Below are 20200 nucleotides of genomic sequence, written 5' to 3' on the forward strand. Positions count from 1 at the left end.
TGTGGACAATTTAAAATGTGATTTTTCTCAATATTTACATTTTTTTTCCTCCCTCAGATTCCATATTTTCAGATAGTTGTATCTCGACCAAATATTGTCCAATCCTAGCAAACAGGCGTATTTATTCAGTTTTCAGATGAGGAATAAATCTAAGTTTTCACGCTTAAGCTTTTATTTGGCTTTAGTTTTGACGTGTCGTCGGGGACTTTTATTTTGAAGCGGAGTCAAGGGCAGGGCGCTGACTTCCGCCTGGCCGAAGACAGCGGGCGCTGAGATCAGGGCGGATTCACCGAGTCTGTACAAACATGGACAGTCAAGGCAGGAAAGTGGTGGTGTGTGACAACGGGACCGGGGTGAGTGTGACTTCGGGGCTCGTACGGCTCGCTCCGGTCAGGCCGAAGCTTTATTTCCCGGCTGTGTGTGATTTAACGACGGCTTGCAGGAGAACGCTGCAGCGGAACAGGAAGTGATCCGATAGCACCTTATTTTACACTGATTATTCGTGTTTTACACACGACCCGTGATGTGAAAAAAACTCGGGTCGGATGCACAGATATCATCGCTCGGGACTTATTATAAATGGGATTCCATGCGGGTGTTTTGCGGAAGCTTTGTATATGTATTGACACGATGGATATTAACACACATTTCCATTGATATTTTAACAAGGCCGCAGAATGAGCATGCATTATTTATGAAATTAGATGTTTATGCAGATCTGTATCAATGATGCATGTGTTTTTCTGTCAGTAAAAGGAAATGTTAAGATGATCTCAAACTCACTTCCGAGTTTGTAGTCTCTCATCTGGCCGAGAGAGGAAGTGACATACGAGACAATCCGTGTTAAGTGCACACACAATAGCTTTGTTAGTACCTTTTAAAACACACGAAAAATCATGTGTTTATTTTTAACTGAACATTAAGAGTTGATATATTGTTTCTCATCAAGTGCACACTAATCTTGGGCCTTCCTGTTAAATTTCCAAAAGCATATTGATCCTTTTTTTATTATTTTTTTCCTTTTTAGTAACTTTAAAATATGTTTTTAATAACTAGTGTTTTAGAGCTTTTTATATATTCCGTTGTTTTGTTATTTTAGTTTTGCTAAGTTTGTGCTTTTGTCATTTTATTTTATATTATTATTATTTTTATTTATTTTTATTTCAGTTCTAGTCATTTTAGTACTTCAACATACTTATTTCTTATTTATTTTCTCATAACTCTCCGTCTGTCTGTGGTTCAGTTTGTGAAGTGTGGATATGCCGGCTCTAATTTCCCGGAGCACATTTTCCCGGCTCTGGTGGGGAGACCGATCATCCGCTCCACTGCCAAAGTGGGAAACATCGAGATCAAGGTAAAGTTTCTTCACTAAACCTTTCCCTACAATGACACCATGACTTGGGCTCTGTCCCAATCACCCGGCCTTGTTGTATACACCCTACAGCAGTCTCCTAAAGCTGCATTATAATGATGCTTTGAAATGCTACCTATGTAGGTCGTTCAGGAGATTTTGCATCATTCTAAGGATTTCAAAGAAACACAGTGAATGGTCATATTTGGTAACTTGAGTAACTTCCTGCTTGACTTGAACTTCCTGAGTGGTTTTCACTGGGGGCGGAGCTGCTATGAGAAGGTTCACAGGTTCCTCTGATTGAAATATTCAGCTCTGATTTGAACTAATTTAAATGATGCACTTTTTTTCTTTTGTATGTAGGACAAGTTTGGTCCTTTACTTGAAGAATCAGTGCGCTAACATTGCTGATCATGCATCAGTTTTTACTCTTCTCTTCAGGAGTTTTGCTCTCATTGCTCATCTCCTGTTCCCTCTGTATTTGTCTTTCTGTCCTCTGTTACTGTATTGAGGTGCTGTAGGATTATAGGAGGATGGTGTGTGTGTGTGTGTGTGTGTGTGTGTGAGAGAGTCTAACCTGTAGTGATTCTCTCTCCAAAGCCTCTCCGGTGATGCAGAGCTGGTAGCAGTTTGACATGATTTTTGTATTAATGTTCAAACTAATCCTAAATCTTGTTCTCTCACTAACCCTGGTTTAATGATCTTGAATTAGATTTTATTTTCAGTTTTTAGTTAAATTTTAGATGAAGTTTTAGTAACTTAATGTGCTTTTGTAATCTCTTTTTGTAAAAATCTTTTATTTTATTGAAGTGATTTTAATAATGAAATTTCAGTTGCTAATGCAAGATTTGGGTTTTTCTTGTACGTTTTTCTTCTAATAGCTATCTTTTTGTTTTATTTCAATTTCAATTCAAGTTACAAAATACTGATGAGATGCCTGGTTGTGTTTTCATTCAACAACTTTCTCTCTAGTTACAGATGGTGTGATCTGTTTACTCACTTTTAATGACTGTATTGCAGTGCTTTTAATATTTTTGCTGTCAGATACATTAGTAAACTCGTCACTGTGCAAAGTGCATTTCATAAAAAACATTGACTTTTATTTTGAAATTCTGATGCAGTGGAGTTTGTTTCGTAGTTGTTTACAGCTCCATTCAACACATTTAATTTCTCTCAACCTGGACAGCTTCTGTTCAGCTCGAAATGAAAGTTAACACTGAGCGTCCTGACCTTTGACCTGTAGGACCTGATGGTGGGCGACGAGGCGAGCGAGCTGCGCTCCATGCTGGAGGTGAACTACCCAATGGAGAACGGGATCGTGAGGAACTGGGACGATATGAAGCACCTGTGGGACTACACTTTCGGCCCCGAGAAGCTCAACATCGACTCCCAAAACTGCAAGATCCTGCTCACGGAGCCGCCCATGAACCCCACCAAGAACCGAGAGAAGATCATCGAGGTCTGAGCGCCGTTCGCTGAATAACATCTGTGAGGAACCTCAGTGAGGCTTGTGTTTGTGATTTTTGACCCTCTTGTCTCCCTGTAGGTAATGTTTGAGACCTATCAGTTCTCAGGTGTTTATATCGCCATCCAGGCCGTGCTCACACTTTACGCTCAAGGTAATGTGACTTTTAATGATGGGAAAATAAATGAATTTTAAATAAATACATTTAAAAAAAATATCATATCTATATAATAAAATAAAAAATATAAAATTAAATAAAATAAAAAAATTATGAAACGAAATAAAAAAAATAATATAAAAAATATACAAAATTGAATAAAATAATAAATATAAAAAATTGAAAATAAAATAAAAAATAAATGTAAAAAAATATAAAATTAAATAAAATAATAATAAAAAAAAAGTGAAATTAAAAAAACAACATTAAACATAAATCAAATCTATAATGATAAACCCCTCTGTGCTGGACTTGATGGAGCTGCTGTTTGTGTGCAGGTCTGCTGACGGGTGTGGTGGTGGACTCTGGTGACGGAGTCACTCATATCTGTCCAGTGTATGAAGGTTTTTCTCTTCCTCATCTCACACGTCGTCTGGACATCGCCGGACGAGACATTACACGCTACCTCATCAAGGTACAGTCCTGTAGATACGGTCTCAGCTGCTGACTGTTTACATGCACATATCTGAATCAATCTGAATCGCTTCACTCCAACTGAGCATTTATAATGCAAAGTTAATGCATCCAGTGTAAATATTATAATATCAATCAGCAAGGTTGTCTTTCTAGCATGGATAAAATATAAACTTTTTTGCACATTTATAATTTTAATTAAAGGTGAAGTGTGTTTTTTTTCAGTATTAGTTTAACACTTTCCTCTATCAGAAAAAGTAATTATGCTGAGTCAACCATTGTTATTTTAGTATAATTTATATACAATTGTAGTTTTTTTAATCCTATATGTTTCTGTGTGTGTGTGTGTAATTAGCGTTTTCATCTTTCATTTTAATTTTTTCACATTTTTTTTTATTATTTCTTTATTTCTACATAGTTTGGTTATCTGAAATGCAGTTTTAGTTTGTTTGTTTGTTTTATGAGCTTATTTCAGTTACGTTTTTCATGTACTAATATTTGAATCCTCTTACTGCTTTATTTCAATTAAAAAAGGAAAGAATAGTTTTAGACTGGCTCTTAACGCTCTCCGTCTCTCTCCAGCTGTTGTTGTTGAGAGGTTATGCCTTCAATCACTCGGCGGACTTCGAGACGGTGAGGATGATGAAGGAGAAGCTGTGTTACGTGGGCTATAACATCGAGCAGGAGCAGAAGCTTGCGCTGGAGACCACCGTGCTGGTTGAGTCCTACACGGTGAGCTTTATTAACCCATGAGCTCTGCTCCCAAACCTAGTGAGCATTTAAAGCTGTCACAAACCTTTTAGAAGCCCCAGTGAGCCTCCAGACAGCAGACTTGTTCTTGCCACCAGAGGGCAGCAGACGGTTGTGTACCTTCTCCTCCTTGAGCGTTCACACTCTTCCTCACTGGTTTGTAGCTGCCGGACGGTAGGGTGATTAAAGTGGGCGGCGAGCGGTTCGAGGCTCCGGAGGCTCTGTTCCAGCCTCACCTCATTAACGTGGAGGGAGTCGGGGTGGCTGAACTGCTCTTCAACACCATCCAGGCTGCTGACATCGATACCAGGTCAGTTGAAATATTCCTCTTTACATTCAGTCATTTAGCAGACAATTTTATCCAAAGCGACTTACAGATGCATTCTATTCAGAGTTAAAAAATTCTGAAAGATTCTGTTCCTATTGCACGTTCAATATTAATACATAAGAGTAAGTTGTATTATGTAATGCATATTATTATCTTTATCTGTTACTATGTATAATGTTTATATGTGACCCTGGCTGTAAAAAACAATTAAAGTCATTTTTGGGTGATTAACTGTTTTCTACATAAAATCATATATAAAAAATGTTAAATAAAAATTAAATGTATACTTTACACATTATACCTTTTATTTTACTTTATTGTCAAATCATTTTATACTATTTTATTAGTTTTTGTTTCCTTTTTTTATACAAATTGTGTAATATCATAAAAAAATAGATAAAAAAACATTTTAAATGTTTTTAAATATTAAACTATATAAATATATATGTGTGTGTTATAATTAAAAAAAAATACTGAAACGTTTTAAATAATAATATTACCATTAATATCCTTATTTTTATATCATTAGCTCTTACATTATATTATAAAGAAAATGTAAATTGTGTGTGTGTGTATATATATATACACACTACAGACCAAAAGTTTGGAAACATTACTATTTTTAATGTTTTTGAAAAGTTTCTTCTGCTCATCAAGCCTTCATTTACTTGATCAAAAATACAGAAAAAAACTGTAATATTGTGAAATATTATTACAACTTAAAATAATAGTTTTCTATTTGAACATACTTTAAAAAATAATTTATTCCTGTGATGCAATGCTGAATTTTCAGCATCATTACTCCAGCCTTCAGTGTCACATGTAACATCCAGTCTATCACATGATCATTTAGAAATCATTCTAATATTCTGATTTATTATGAGTGTTGGAAACAGTTCTGCTGTCTAATATATTTGATGAATAAAAGGTTAAAAAGAACTGCATTTATTCAAAAAAAAAAAAAAAATTCTAATAATATATATTCTAATAATATATTTTCTTTACTATCACTTTTTATCAATTTAACACATCCTTGCTGAATAAAAGTATTGATTTTATTAAAAAGAAGAAATTACTGACCCCAAATTACTGACCAGTAGTGTATATTGTTATTACAAAATATTTAAAAAACATAGCTTCTATTTTTTTTTTTTTTTACTTTTTATTCATCAAAGTAGCCTAAAAAAGTATCACATGTTCTGAAAAAATGTTAAGCAGCAGAACTGTTTCCAACTTTGATAATGAATCATCATGTTAAAATGATTTCTAAAGGATCATGTGATAATGATCCTAAAAATTCAGCTTTGCATCACAGAAATAAATGATAATTTAAAGTATAATAAATTTAAAAACAATTATTTTAAATTGTAATAATATTTCACAATATTACTGTTTTTTCTGTATTTTTGATCAAATAAATGCAGGATTGATGAGCAGAAGAAACTTCTTTCAAAAACATAAATAAGAGTAATGTTTCCAAACTTTTGGTCTGTACTGTGTGTATATATATATATATATATATATATATATATATATATATATATATATATATATTAGTTTATGTATATATATATTAGTTTATGTATGCATTATTAAGCATTAAGCATACATATTTTATATGCTATATATATTGTGCCAAATATTATCTTATTTTTGTCTGTTATTTGTCTCAGACTGCGTTTTACAAAGCATCTTATAATAATAAAAAAATATATACATATAGAAAAAAAAAACTTGTTTAAATCTTTGAAATACCAGACATGTTGAAAATATATTCTAACTATAATCCTCTCATGATATCATGTATATTTGTATGTGTCTCTGTCAGGGCTGAGTTTTACAAACACATTGTTTTGTCGGGCGGCTCTACGATGTATCCGGGTCTGCCGTCACGTCTGGAGCGGGAGCTCAAGCAGCTCTACCTGGAGAGAGTCCTGAAGGGAGACATCGACAAGCTCTCGGTACAATAACTAACCTCTGATACACACTTAGACCATCTCTAGGACCAGTTAGCAATGCTGCAATTTATTCAGCAGTATTTGAAATTATCTATGGACTGTCATGTCAGAAATAAACTTCCTTTATTAAGGGGAACTTCCCCTTAAATTGGAACACTTTTTTTTTTCTAACCATGTAAAAGGTCACTGTGATGTTTGCAGATGCACTAAACTGATAACTAGATACACCTATGATCAAATCTATAATCAAATGTTAGCTATATTAAAATGGATGGACCCCACTAGAGCATTTTTGCCTCCAAATGATAAAAATCCAGAGCAGTTTGTTGGATTTCCAGGGTTATTATAGTTGCTAAACTAAATTAAAAAACCTTGTTACTTAAAATATAGTAAACATTAACTGAAAACAAATCAAAGGTGTAAAAAAGTAAACTAATTAGAATTTCTCATTTTCATTTACTAACATGTACTAGAATAACTCAAAACTAAATAAACATTTATAAACTATATAAGCATATTTCAAATAAACAGTTACACTACAACTTTAAATTTAAACTAAAAATGGAAAATATCCATATAAAAACGAATTACAGAAAAACTCAAATTGATACTGATCCTGCTGTAGTTTTGAGTTTTGTTAGTAAAAATTCCATGCATTATACAGCATTGTTGTTTTACTGAATGCATCTTCGCTTCTGCTTTTGTAGAAATTTAAGATCCGCATCGAGGATCCTCCTCGCCGTAAACACATGGTGTTTTTGGGTGGAGCGGTGCTAGCCGACATCATGAAGGACAAAGACAACTTCTGGATGACCAGGGAGGAGTACCAGGAGAAGGGCACACGCGTCCTGGAGAAGCTGGGGGTCACTGTTAGATAAATCACACACACACACACACGTACACACACACACATGCACAACATTACACTCACAGTCACAGGGTGGCATTTTGGCAGCGTAAACACACAGAGGTGTTCTTCAGTTTATGAGGATATACTTGAGAACAACAGAATACAAATACTTGAACTTCTTTGCAATCCCCAAAAAAAGTGCTTCATGTTTGTACGACATTCCAAATGTAAAGATTCATATCAGCACCAGACAGAAATTGAATGAAATCGAGTGATTTGCTCACGAAACGACTCGTTTATGCTGCCAAAATTAATCCTCAAACGATGTATCACCATATCGTGACCTGTTTATTTCGAGTCCTTCACATTGACCCTAACAAAAAAACAAAAAACAGTAAGAAACAGGAGGATGTTGAGTAAGTAGAGGGACAAAACAATAAAAAGATGTATTTTTAAGAAAAAAAATGTTTTTGTAGTGAGTATAAAAATCTCTGCAGCCAATTTGCTAATAAAAAAATGAAGAATATAATCGTGGCCAATAGTATCAAACACAAAGACGTACTTCTAAAGGCAGATTGCTTTTGCTGAAACGTCTACTTTCTTTCTATAACTTCCCTTGATGTCTTTCTCTGGCTTTAATCTCAGCATCTGCGCACTCCATTATTGGATGCCCTGGAAATAGAGCGAGAGAAAAATGCAGTAGCGACCGGGACCAACTTCCCCAAATAGCATTTAACAGAACATCTGAAGAGTGTGCTTTTGTCTAATAATGTCGCTGAGGATGCTTTGAATGCTCTCGTGATCAGCAGAGTCTCATTTTAGTTGTGAAAATTGGTATTTGGAAGTCTTTACGGGTAGACTCTCTGTTCATGTCATGCCGCCTGCAGTTCCAGGATCAGTTTAAGGGACCTTCATGAAAAAAATTGAATTAATATCAGACTGCATTTGAAAAAAGGGAAGTGATAACATTCTGCTGTGTGTTTAGCGTACAATCAAAAGAGAGTAACAAGGAGTTTTCTTTTAAAGAAACTCTACCTTTTGTACTTTTTGTAACATTATTTTCGTGACATTTTAGCACTATTGTTTTTAAATTCTCATTACCGTTATGCTAAAAAATAATTTGCATAACCATAATGTAAAAAAAGCCCTAATTTTTATTTCCATTATGCAAAACAGAAACTTTTTCAGCTCTGAAATTCAAATAAATAATGTATTGTTGTTATTAACATAATGCTTTTTAAAATACATAAGTTTTGTCGTACTGTCTTTTGTTGGCCGATTTAAATTTAAAAATGAATAATTTAAATTGTGTATTTGTACTGTAATGCACTAAAAACGACTTGCTGTGATTTGCCATCCTGTATGATAATAGGAAGTCAGACGTCCAGGGTGGAGTTGTGGTAGTGAGAATAAAGAAGATTATTTCATTGCTTAATTTGTTACGAAAGTAATGTCACAATGCAAAAAAGCTTTATGATACTAAAAAAGGATGATCAAATGTAATTCTGATAGCTTCTCCTTTTGATTTTGGTGTGAGTTTTTGTGAGACTCACATAGGGAGGATCGGCCTTAAAACAATAGCAGTTCGTTTAGTCATTGCTCATGCATGTCACAAATCCACATGACAGAGCGTCGCTCGCTCTTTTGCAATAAGCCTTCATTCTTCTCATCAGCTCATTTATTTAGTGTTCCAGTGAGTCGCAATGGCGTTTGAGTCTCATGATTGTTCACTTTGCTACTTTTTTTTATGGTTTTGCGTTCGTTTTTTTCTTTGCTGTCGATTTCATGTCCTTGTTGAGTTGCATCTCACAGTCTGGGAATGAAGGGCCTCGCTGACGCCCGATGGGTGTTTCTGGGTCAGGCGCTTCATTCCCAGACCGTAGGCACCCTTGATGTAACGGTTTACTGCCTGTTTGTAATATGAATGAAATAATAATGATGGAATTGTTAATGATGCTAATCATTGGAGTGTTTGTACTAGTGACAACCCTTTGGAAGCTGGATCAGTGATGTTTCTGTGTTTGTGCACACTCGCACATGGAACAAACTATATATACATCAACTCCATTGATTTCACTCACGCATTCTTCCAGTGCCAAGTTTGGGTATTTTGGTCATTTGTTTGTTTGTTTGTTTTCTGCTTTTTGGTTTTTGTTTTGTTTGTAACGTGCTGCCAGACCGCTGATTTAAATAAAGAAAATTGATTTATAACTCTATGGTTAAAGTGAGTCTTTTTCAGCAGACTGAAGTGTGTGTGTGTGTGTGTGTGTGTGTGTGTGTGTGTGTGTGTGTATTTTTTCTTCATATGTGGCGTGTAACTATGGAAGCACACAATGAATTGCTGCCCATCTCTGTTACCATGGAGATGTGCTGTACACAAGCAGTAACTTTTCTTTGTTCACCTCTTAGAGTTGTAGTTTACAATACCAGCCTCAGACACACATACTCATTATTTATTCATGATAATATCCATATTTGCATAAGTAAACAAACACATATTATCTATCTATCTGTCTGTGTGTATGTATGTATGCATGCATGTATGGGTATACACACACACATTTATATATATATATATATATATATATATATATATATATATATATATATATATATTCGTACACATAATTTTCACAAAATGGTTAAATCATGCAAACACCCTCAAATAATTAATTCCCTTTATTTTTTTGTCTGTGAAGTTTTTTCCTAAATCCTCATTACTGTAATGCTAAAACTAAATTTCTCATTCCCATTATGCAGAAAAAATCCCTCTTTATTACCATTGTGCAAAAAAATGAAACCTTTTATTTCTGAAATGCATTTTTTTTATTACGTTTAAAGAATGTTATTGTCATTACCTTAATGCTTTTTATTATTATTGTGTAGTATTAAATACTACATGGCAGGTTTTGTCCTGGTTTATGCCGATAAAAAAATATATATTTATACAGAAATACACGCACAAAAAAGCGACAGGAATGAGAATCTAATAAGAATCAGCATCTTGTAGAATAATAGGAATGACAAAATGTCCAAGTGTGTTACGGTAATGAGAGTTTAGGAGGTGAATGTGTGTAATTGTCAAGAAAGTAATGACACAATGAAAAAAAACAAAAACTATGATCCTAAAACAAGATCCTAAAATAATTTCTTAACGCTTTTCATTTTGATGCTGGGAGTTTTGTGAGATACACAAAAGGAGAATTGGCCATAAAACAGTGAGTCTCTTTCTGTCTCTTGGGTCTGGGCTGGGGTAGATGAATAGACAATATATAGATTTAGTAGGTAATATTTTTAGCGTTTGCAACATTAGTTTGTGGGCAATACAAAGTGTTTTTCCCTTTATATTCCCATCTTTTCACAAGAAGACCATCAGGTTCTTGGAGATACAGTCACCCTGCACAGTGTTACAGAGCTGTGGCCTGATGATGATATGTCTCTGTGAGTGAGTGTGTGCGTGTTTGGAGGAGGGGGTGATTGTGTTCACATTTGTTTCCGATTTTATTCATGTAAACAGGGGGGCTGTCAGACTCAGTGGGGCCTGTTTAAATTAAGGCCAGGCTGCTCTACACAGAGACTCTCGCTGTATGTTACATTACACATATTAGTTTATCATACTGAGAGCAGTGATATATTTGCACAAATGACACAGAAATGCATATTTTGTCCCAATTTCGAGTGGTTATGAAAAAGTTCAGCCAAAATCACATGTGGAAAGACAAAACAACACCAAAAATGTACCATAAAAGTGGTCCATATGGCTTCGACACTATATTCCATGTCTTCTAAAGTCATACAATATCTTTGTGTGAGGAACAAATCAAAATATTAGTTATTATTTGCTGACAATCACCCCCTCTGTCACATTGTAGATGTATTGAACAAGATTTATTGATGATGGGATCTGCTTAATAACAAGTAACATGGTACAGACTGAAGAAAACAGTGTTATTCACATAATATATATCCCATAATTCCATTGAGCACTGTACACATGACTGAACTGCCCTCTGGGGAAGAGAATAGTTATTCTGTTCAGTTGAACACCGCATGCTATATCCAGTGCACAACAAGCCGATTCATTGGTGTATGAAATGAACCACAGACATGTTTACTATCAATATCATTATACAACCAACCGGACAGCGAGAGCAGAAATCTGGTGTAAATGCTCTTTTCTAGCAGTTTTCAGAGTTATTTGTGAATAGAGTCAGCACAAGGGCATGCCGGGATTGAGTTTGGGGGAGTATATTGCAGCATTAAAATAAGTTCATCTTTCTCTCTTACATCCACACATAAAAAAAGCAGTCAACGTCAGCATGAAAGCCTCTGTAAACTCTCTTTGCTTTCACAATGTGAAGTGTTTTACGCGAAATGAAACGTACAGGGCAAGACTTGAATTTATCCATTAATCCATTGTTTAAATTTAAAATTCTGAGATTAAAAACGAGTAATTATGACAAAAAGTTATTAATCTTTTTATGAATTTTGTCATACTTTCTATTTTTTTCTCAAAATGTTGACAGAAATATTAGTATTAATTTTGCCTTTTTAATCTTATGACAGTGTGTCATAACTTTGTCTAAATTATTACTTTTTATGATAAATTGATTTACCAACGCATTTTTAATGTCGCTTACTGACGTCAAACCCTCTTTTGTTTTAGTTGGCGCGAAATACCACCTGTATCCATTATAACAGTGACTATAAAGTAAATATCAACACGGTGACTTTCACAATACTGGAAAGCCGTTTACCGTTGACCTGACACGAGTCTATTCGAGGCGCGAGTTCATCCGTGGTATTTTAATTAACGTTAAATCGACAGCGGTTTGGTTTTTATGCTTAAGTGTAGGACGGAGCATTTGAATCGCACACAGAACACAAATTTGACGGGAGCAGCTCCGGTGTACGGCCTTCAGAAGATGACACAGCTCATATATACATCTCTGTGAGTAACCGATAATAACACATGGCAACATGTAACACACACCACACTCGTGCGTGAGAGACTGGAATTGTGTTTACCAAGATGATTAGGCGTAAGTTAGTTGTGTTCGCGCCATATCGTCATTACCGTGATCACGAGATTGAAAACCCGTTCACATGCTCGTAGAACTATTTCACTCTGATATGTATCTCATATATGGTGCGCTGCTCAATATAATGCATTAATTTAAGATAGTTAATGTTTGGTTCTACACCAGAAACACAAACTATCTATATGACAGTTACAGTATAACTGTAAAAAATCAAAAGTTGAGAAAACGTAAAAGTTCAAGGCAACTAGTTGGATACTTTAAACTTTTCTGAACTTTTGATTTTTTTGCAGTGAATACATGTTGAAATATAAATGGAGGTACAATAGCATCTAGTTACATTTGAAAATGTATGCAATTGATGTTATGTTTTGCTTAAAACCCCACTTTAAACCATCATCGAGTGCTTGTGATGACTTCCGATTGAGATCTAATGAGGATTTTTATATTATAATAGGTAGATATGCACTATTTTTATGTTTTATAATGGATTGAACGTGACAACTGCTTCTCATTTGACATAAACATCCTTTATTGCTATAAAAATATCATGAACTGCAAAAAACACATGCAGAAAATATGTTTCTGTTTGCTTTCAATTTTCATCTATTAAAAATTCTTTAGATCCCATGATTGACAGATCTTGAATGAACGCGCTCTGACGCACAGGACGAAAAAAAATAATCCTTGCTTTTTCGCAACACAAATGATTGTGCCTGGTGTGAGTAGCCTCATAGGGATCTATTGTTTTGATTCAAAAGCATCCTCGCACCAAACACTCAAGGTCAAAGGTCAAGGTCAAATTTATTTATATAGCACATTAAAACAACAAGAATGTTGACCAAAGTGCTTCACATTCAAATTTTCGCATTCAGTGTGAAAAGGCCTTTATGTGCTATGTTTAGGCATTGATAGTGCGAGTCCAAGTCCAAGGGTGTGAACAGGGCGAGCACTAATGCACCCTTATCCTAATTAAATTTTTTATTTTATAATTCAAATGCATCCACCCCCCCCCCCCCCCAATAAAAATGATTGAACTCCACCAGAGGGTTAGGAGTGTAAAGGTAACATACATTGTGTTCATCTGCTTCCTTCCCGCTCCAGATCCGTGTCTGTTTCCCATCATAACCCTGTCTGCTCATACAAAACTGCTCCCATAGCTCTATTGAGACAATTTTTACTGTGTCTTTCTCAATACTTTAGTCTCAAGGATCCAGACGCTACCAAAAACTCCAGACTTGGACTCTTAAAATGCACATTAACGGGATTTGAAGTTCCATAGAGATGTGCACGGTCCAAAAGTCTTCCAGCTGACCTCGGACTAATGCAGTAAAGTCATTACCGTGACCTCTCCGGTCCTGCAGACAGGTTGCCAGATAACTACTGCTGAAAGTAAACAAACAAGAGTGTACACGGGGAAAGAGACAATGCTGGCCCGGCCCTCTCTTTTCCTGCTGCACACACACACAGCTCCGTCCAAGGTCCCTGCTCAGTGTGGGAAGACTCCTCTGGAGACGCAGACGGCTCCTTCACTCCACTCTCACTCTCTGAACATCTCTGTTTCCTCCCTCTTCCTTGTTCTTTTGTGTAAAGCTACAGTGTTGATTTCAATGTCCATTTAATCTTTGTTGACCTTCATCTTTCTCACACATGCTTCGAACTCTTAGTTGTTTGTCACGCACAGTAACATCTGTGTGTTCCCAACTGGGTGGAAACTGCGTTGCACAAACACTCATTCGTAAATCCGTGCGATTGCACGACAGGGTCCTGAATGAGTCGAGGGAGCGTCATCACGGCGCCTCCTGCAGTCTGGGAGTAAGGTTGAGGTGATGGGGTTCAGCTGCACGCAATCAGGAAGATGGACCAATCTGACAATAATGCAAACAAATGAGCGTGTTATAAGGTTAAATATGCCTGCTAAGTAGCAAACGATTAACACCCTATTCTTTACCCCCAACATTACACATCTACAGTGTATGATCAGTGAAGCTGTCAGTGATTGAAATGACCAAACTTAAATAGCAAATGTAGTTCACTACCGTTAAAATCAACAAAGATGTCAGTGGACGAGACAACTAAACTAAAAATGAAATAGTCCACTGCCATTAGAATCAACAAAGCAGACGAAACAACAAATCTAGAAAGCCAACAAAGATGTCAGTGTTAAAATGACAAAAATAGTACATTCTTCTTATTATCAACAAATTATCATTATTGCTTATTATCAGCAGACAAAATGATTATATTCGAATGGAGTGGATAAATGGATAAAAGCGTCTGCTTAATGACTAAATGTAAATAATCGACAGAGATGTCAGCAGATGAAGCAGCAAAGCTAGTACGCTTGAGTTAGAACCAGTGTTAACTAAGACGAATTTAAAAAATATAAAATATTAAAATGAACATTTTCAGCAGACAAAATGATCACAATAGAATGAACTGTTATTATCGTCAAACTGCTATGCTAATATACAGATTAATAAGTTTGAAAAACAATGTTTTTTTATTTTGTTGAATGTAATAAAGCTGAAAAAAAATTTTTTAAATCTAAATATAAATTAATATAAATTTTGCCTTAACCAACTGAAATGAAATTTCTTTCGGTAAATGTAAACCTTTTTTTGTTAAAATGAAAAAATAAATAGACGAAAGTACAATATAATTAGTATGCTGGCATTATCAACAAAGCTGACAAAATGAAAAACTAGAATGTTTGAGTTTTAATTAAAAAGTAAACTGATACAGATCAGAATGGCCCGTTAACAAAGTTGTCTATGGATGAAACAAAACAACAAAAACAGCACCAAACCTATGTGCTCTCCTTAATATCCAAAACTATCAGCAGATGAAATGACAAAACACTCCTATAATACTCATCTACAGAATGATGAGACAAAAGACGAATGCTAAAACTAGCATGCTCACATTATAACCAACAAATGACAAAACCAGATTATAACAGGATGACTGGTTTCGTCATGTTGTGAGGCGTTTTGGTCATCCTTGCTGTGGTATATGCATTAGTGTGCTGTTACCTGATTCCTCAGCGTTAACAGTGGGAAGAGGACAAAGAAGGACTCCTGTTGAGTCCAGCGTGGTCTTAATGTCTGCACATGTTGGAATTTGATGCTATTTGTAGTTACAGTTCCAAAGCTGGACAAGGCCTTTGGGACCCCCTCCCTCTCCCCGTCTGTCCCACTCAAGCTGTTATTCACTCATTCGGGAGCTCACGATTAAGATGTTTTTGACTTGGCATTACAATGGTTGCACATTCTGTTGGATAATGCAGAAGAAGATGCAGTCGAGATGGGCTTTGGGACAAACACTGTCACGTGTAATTCATGCACAGTAATTCTCACTGGACAGTGGCCACACACACACTTTCCCATAATATTGAATAGTCAAACATCTGCGTGACTAACTACCATTTGTTTTCTAGTCTCTTGGCTTTTATTTATACCTAAACCAGACACAAGCTGTCCTCATTGAAAGTGTGCAGCGCAAATAAATATACCCAATCCAAATGGTTTTGTTGCTGATATAAAGTATATGGTAATGTATATGTGGTAATTGTGTGCATGTGACAGAAATAACATGCAAAAGTGGCCAATCACTTTAAAAAAAATGCCTTTTGGTTGCGGAAGTATTTTTCATATTAATTTTCTCCATAGGCACTTAAAAGAAAAGACTTCCGTAATCCGTGTAGAGTTTTGAAAGTAGCAAACAAACAGGACATTACCAATTTTGACATGATGCAGAATTGTTTGAAAAAAGACAAATGTATTGCACATTTTGAGGAAACAAACTGCTCTTCCCATAGAGCATTGTAAATTGTAGGAATCATTCCTAACAATAACATTTATAATACATATAAATATGTGCATGTGCATCAGGGTCATTTTAGTTAACTAAAACTGAAATGAAAATTAAAACCGTTAAAAGGTTTTACATAAAAATGAATATTTTTAGAAGTATTATTTTATAATGAAAATGTTACTTAAAATAAAATTAAACTTTTTTTCAGCTATTTGATGTACTAGAATAACTAAAACTGAAACAAAAAAATTGATAAAAACTATATAGACATTTATAAAAAGACTAAAAAGTACTAAAACTTTCAAATGAAAATGGAAGATATAAAAAAAAAACTGATTCAAAATAATAAAAACTATAACTGTATCTTCTTGATGCTCAAAAAACACTGATGTACATATATGTGTGCAAATACATATATAGAGATATGGAAAATATAATTTCTAAAATGGAAAACTAATTTTATATCAAAAAAAAAAAATTTATATTCAATATATTTTATTGATATATTTGTTACAAAATATTAAAATATATACAAATATATAAATAGTTTGAGTGTTGGGAACAGTTTTTAAATACATTTGAAATTTCTGACATTGTACCAACATTTAACAGTTTCTGAGCTTGCAAAACATTCGTGTTGTTACTAAATATGAATATCTCTATGGAGAAAATTAAAATGATTTTTACTTCTGAAACCTTACTGTTGCACTCAACGACAAATGCTCTTGCATAGCTTTTTGCAGTAAGAGGAAAATACCAGACTAATATGGAAGAGATTCAACGAGAACTGACGTGTTATGTCACACCTCGTTGTAATCAAGTTTTATCTTTTGTAATAGAAATATCCTCGTGCCAAATGTGAGTAAAAGACGTCACGAGAGCGTGAATGTAACATTTGGAGATGGACAGAAGGCGTGAGACGCACTGGCTGATTCAGGCACTTTCTTTTAATCTCAGATTGTTCAGGAGCATCAGACAGACAGAGAACTCACTCTCCTGGACACCAATAAAAAAATAAAACTGCTCCTCTTTAGTCACGCGTCAGATAGTACTACTGCAAAAGCTTTTCACAGGAAAAATTGGGAAAAGATCGAGGATAGACACCAGAAAGACAGACAAATAGGACATAAAACATCAGGATTGCAGTCGTCATTACAACGCTGTCACAGTCCACTGATTGGCTGGATGTTGTTTTGAAGGATGATGCTGATAGGCCAACGAACGAATATTTTTTGAGAACTTCACAACAACTTACACAGTGTTCAGTTGGTTGTTTTTTCTTGTTTGTTAGTTGTACTAGTATGCGTTGTGCTTAAGACAATGGCAGAGAAAAAAAAAGACATCTGGTTTTCATCCTGTTGGAGGGGTACATCAATTTTGAGGCTGGTTTTCATTTCAAAACATTGATAACAGGCACATACATCTCACAAAACCCTTTAAGAAAATGCTCGGCTCATATCGCACCCCCTAAATTTTGCTTATTGAAAATAAAACCCATTTTTAGGTATCTGCATTGTGATATTATTTTCTTGGTAATAAAGCACGTTCATTTCTTACAGCAGTGCAACAACTTACTCTACTCGTCAAGTATTTATGAATAATAGTAATACTTGTAGTAGTAATATTCTTTTTCTTGTAATAAAAATCAGTTATGGAATTATGGAAATTAAATGTTGTTATGGTGCACTGTAAATGATTTTTCAAGGTTCTAAAAAATGATCATTGGAATATGTAACTATAAGAAAAACTATTCGATCTTGTTACTTTAAAATATCACTTCAATTCAATTTGTGAAATTCACAAGCAGTTTGAGTGGAAAAAAAGTTTTCTTACAGTGTAATGTATGGAAAAAAGGTATTGAGACTTTTTATATGTAAACTTGCAATTGTGAGTTATAAAGTCAAAATTGTGAAATATAAACTCACAATTGTTACTTTTTTTCTCAGAATTGCGAGTTTGTATCTTGCAATTCTGACTTCTTTTCTTGCAATCTAGGGATATGAACACATAATTCTGACATAGAGATATAAATGTAAAAATATTTGATATAAACAAAAATATTGACTTTTTCTCAAAACTTGAGTTTATATCTCACAACTCTGACTCAGACACTTCATATTGGAAATAACGGTCATAAAAATAATGCCACAATGCTAAAAGCTCCTAATATAGGCAAAATAAAGCCTGTTTTCTTTTGATTCTGGGGTAAAATATAACCTGCACATTAGATTCACCAACACACATACTTTACATTTGGGCAGCAATGTGTTTCCCATCTTCCACACAGCAAATTAATATTGGCAATTTGGCAAATGTAATTTCCCACATCCGTTTGACCTCACACACACACACACACACACACACACAAGATCTAGCATCCTACATGTCAGCTATTTTGGATTCCTCTGTGTTTGTCTTATCTAGACGGAGTGGATCACAGTAGAAGAGACGCCTCTGACTGGAGAGACATAACGAAAGGCTAAAAATCAAATCAAACGCACGTATTAAAACACAGACGAGACGGAAGGAAGATTACAACGCAAACCTTCAAAGCACATGAGCATAAAAATATAAAGTACCTGGATTTATATATTTATATCTACATATTTTTATATATATATTTTATATATAAATGAATATTTATAGTGTGTAGTCTTTTAAATGGAAGCTGAGGGTTACTCTTTTAAAAACAAATAAAAATACAAACCAGGACAGCTGTCCAGTACAATAAAATTGAGAAAATGAAACAAAAATGGACAGACCCTCCGAAACTCAGCGGGAAGGGAAAAAAACAAAACAAAATGTAAAACACAAATGCAGCCATTAGTTCGTTCTTCCACTTTTCATCTGTGGTTTTTCCCAGCTGCAGATGTGCTCACATTTTCTCCGCTCACCCCGAGGCCTTGTGCTTGCCGCCGCAGCAGTGGCACGCGACGCCGCAGTGGTAACACGCTCGCAGCGGTGCGTAGCAGCACATGCAGGGCGCGAGCAGCGACAGTCCCAGGAGAGCTAGCCAGCGCAGGCAGAAGCGCTCTTCGCTGGCGTCGCAGGAGCACGGGTCCGAATAGTCGCCCTCGGGGTCCGACATGCAATGATAGAGCAGGCTGTCCGCGCACCACATGAAGCTCACGCGGCGAATGCACGTCTGCACGGGGTCCGGAGCTTCCTGGCAGCGCCCGCGTCCGTTTTCGGCCGGACTGAACATGTTTTGACAGTACACACAACGTAAGCGCTCTCTGCTGTCCTCCACGCGCCGTGGCAGCCATTTGGCAGTGAGCGCCCTCGGCTGACCGGTGACCACGCCGCCACCGATGCCCGTCTTGCCGTCGCGGGGAGTGTGTCCGTCCCCACTGAGTGGGTACGAGTAAGTGTAGTCGTGTTTGGGAGGTTCGCTCTTAGCGAGGTGAACGTAAGCGTTCGAGGCGTCCGGCCGCAGAGGTTTGGCCCGCGTCGCTGTGGTGGCGTGCCGATAGTCCTCGTAGCCCGTCAACCAAGAGCGCTCACGCGGGTTAATCCGGACGATCTCCTCCTCTTCCTCGTGAAACCTGACGTGACGGGAACACGGGAACATGGGCACCGTCTGTACGGCAGAGAGAAAGAGTTAAACACCAGATAAATAGACACCCGGATAGACTGATCTGAAATGGTAGCAGATAGCAGATGATCTTGAACACATATCTGAATGATAAACAATCAGCATAACATATTGCTCCTGGTTATTTTTAAAGCGTAAAGAGGTCTAAAAAAGCATAATATCACACTAAAACAAGTTTAACAGTGTGACGCCTTTTATGATTAAATTAAGACATGTTTTACCCATGTTCTTTCACATGTAAAAGTTATCATCGCATAGTTATTATTGCTATTCTTTAGTGTTCTATACTTTAGTCTTGATTCCTTAAAAAAATCTAACTCAGCCCTTTTTTTTTTGACCCAAAAGTGAACCGAGCGAGAAACACCCTGTTTGCAAGAACAATACCTTTGCATGAACATTGATTTTGATCAATTATTA

The 20200-nt window shown here is 35.8% G+C and overlaps 2 protein-coding genes across 2 annotated transcripts in view; one reads left to right on the forward strand and one right to left on the reverse strand.

Moving 5' to 3' along the window:
- Positions 1 to 193: 193 nt before the first annotated feature.
- Positions 194 to 7786, forward strand: actr2a (actin related protein 2a). The gene is made up of 9 exons (XM_059554667.1): positions 194 to 353; positions 1244 to 1354; positions 2595 to 2810; positions 2898 to 2970; positions 3312 to 3448; positions 4030 to 4179; positions 4362 to 4507; positions 6354 to 6486; positions 7191 to 7786. Exons 1-9 carry the CDS (start codon positions 306 to 308, stop codon positions 7359 to 7361), a joined length of 1185 nt encoding a protein of 394 aa, XP_059410650.1. The 5' UTR covers positions 194 to 305; the 3' UTR covers positions 7362 to 7786.
- A 9327-nt stretch (positions 7787 to 17113) lies between these two features.
- spred2a (sprouty related EVH1 domain containing 2a) overlaps positions 17114 to 20200 on the reverse strand; it is a 14071-nt gene continuing 10984 nt past the window's right edge. The window contains exon 6 of the mRNA XM_059554668.1: positions 17114 to 19768. Within this exon, the coding sequence (XP_059410651.1) occupies positions 19079 to 19768 (690 nt within the window). The 3' untranslated portion in view covers positions 17114 to 19078. The remainder of the gene's footprint in view (positions 19769 to 20200) is intronic.

This window comes from Carassius carassius, chromosome 7, assembly GCF_963082965.1.
Source record: "Carassius carassius chromosome 7, fCarCar2.1, whole genome shotgun sequence".
NCBI classification, from domain to species: domain Eukaryota; kingdom Metazoa; phylum Chordata; class Actinopteri; order Cypriniformes; family Cyprinidae; genus Carassius; species Carassius carassius.

Coding starts and splice junctions, on each gene's coding strand:
- actr2a (XM_059554667.1), top strand. CDS start 306: ATGGACAGTCAAGGCAGGAAAGTGGTGGTGTGTGACAACGGGACCGGG. Junction 2,811..2,897: donor ACCGAGAGAAGATCATCGAG/GTCTGAGCGCCG, acceptor GTCTCCCTGTAG/GTAATGTTTGAGACCTATCA. Junction 4,508..6,353: donor GCTGCTGACATCGATACCAG/GTCAGTTGAAAT, acceptor TGTCTCTGTCAG/GGCTGAGTTTTACAAACACA.